Source organism: Hippocampus comes, unplaced genomic scaffold (assembly GCF_001891065.2).
Source record: "Hippocampus comes isolate QL1 unplaced genomic scaffold, H_comes_QL1_v1.1 scaffold175, whole genome shotgun sequence".
In the NCBI taxonomy this organism is placed as follows: Eukaryota; Metazoa; Chordata; class Actinopteri; order Syngnathiformes; family Syngnathidae; genus Hippocampus; species Hippocampus comes.
The window spans coordinates 454551-456028 of NW_017805556.1; the positions used below are offsets into that span (position 1 = coordinate 454551).

Consider the following 1478-nt stretch of genomic DNA (forward strand, 5'->3'; position numbering starts at 1 on the left):
TGCATAATGGGACTCATACTTTTCTGATCAGTGAGTCCTTGGGACTCGCTGCCGGTAAACTGTAAAATTATCACTGAGAGATTACCGCGTTTTCTGCAGTCAGTGATTGACTTCTTTGCAAAGTCATTTCTCAACTTGTCTTTCATGCCATGCCATGCCTGTTGAGTGTTGATTTACTTCATATTAAGAAACTACTGCACTAAAACATGAATTCATAAATGTATATCATATGCTTTTATTTTTTTTCTCAGTATAAATAATACGTACCCTGACTGTTCTACTCTTTGAATAAAAACACTTCATTCAAGCGTTAGGGAGTGACATGTGCAAGGGGTTATGATGGAGGGGTGTTGCAAATCATGAAGACCTGCCAAGTGGTATGATAGCATTGTTTTATACATGTCCTCGGCTAGGCCTCGGCTTCAAAATCAGTCCTTGGTCCTTGGCCTTGGCCTCGGAGGCAAGTCCTTGGCCTTGGCCTTGGCCTCGGACTCAAGTCCTTGGCCTTGGCCTCGGGTTGCCGGTCCTTGGACACAACACTGACATGCACACACTCACCGAACTCATTGCTTCACTTCTATTCATCGTTCATTTCATCAGTTCAATCGAGTGCCAATAAATATTTTTGCTATGAAAAGCACTTTTGTGGTGACCTGGTTTGCTCCAGTGAAAATGGGTGTGATTCAGTGAGTTAATATTTGTCAACTATGGCCTTGTGAAGCCCTTTAAGACTCATTTGTGATTAAGAGCTGACTTGCCTTTAACTGGAAACAGAACACAAAAATGTACTCTATACAATCAATAAAATCAATTCAAAGTTTCAATTCAGACTTCCTACCAAAGGCATCATCTTCAGAAGATTTAGGTTCTCCTCCAGGATCAAGCTCTGCCTCCCTCAAGTCATCACTTGGGCTGCCCTCTCTGCCAGGAGTCTCTCCTCTCTCTTCCTCGTTGCAGCTCAACTCAAAACCAAATTCTGCAACCTCCTCCTGACAAGACACACATACAAAAATGCAGTTAGGAAAGCAACTTCAGAGTAATCTTTATTCCCCAAAGTCAGTCACAGGCAGGAACGTGTTGTGGGGTGAGTTGGAGGTTTTGGAGGGTTCAGGAGCAGTTTTTTAAATATATTCCCATGGCACAGTCTTTTTTAGCACCGATGCCAAAAGTGCCATTTAGACCATTTTTTTTGTTTAAAAAAAATACAAATAAAATTGGTGCATTTGAAAGTCCCTCCCAGTCCAAAAACTCACAAACTTTGTGTTTTAAAATAATGAAGGCCTGAACACTCTTTCCAGCAAATATGAGGTACATATGATTAATCCACTAGGACAGGGGTGGCCAAACAGCAGTGTTGTGTCCAAGGACCGGCAACCCGAGGCCAAGGCCAAGGCCAAGGACTTGGAAAATTTTCCGAGGCAAGGCCAAGGCCAAGGACTTCAGAAATTTTCCGAGGCCAAGGCCAAGGACCAAGGACT

The 1478-nt window shown here is 42.9% G+C and overlaps 1 protein-coding gene across 2 annotated transcripts in view; it reads right to left on the reverse strand.

The window, feature by feature from the left end:
- Positions 1 to 1478, reverse strand: part of txlng (taxilin gamma) — a 59876-nt gene that overhangs the window by 42146 nt on the left and 16252 nt on the right. The window contains exon 3 of one of the 2 annotated variants that reach the window (XM_019879849.1): positions 839 to 989. The exons of the other annotated variant lie outside the window; for it this stretch is intronic. Coding sequence (XP_019735408.1) covers positions 839 to 989 — 151 coding nt within the window. The remainder of the gene's footprint in view (positions 1 to 838; positions 990 to 1478) is intronic. 2 annotated transcript variants of the gene reach the window in all.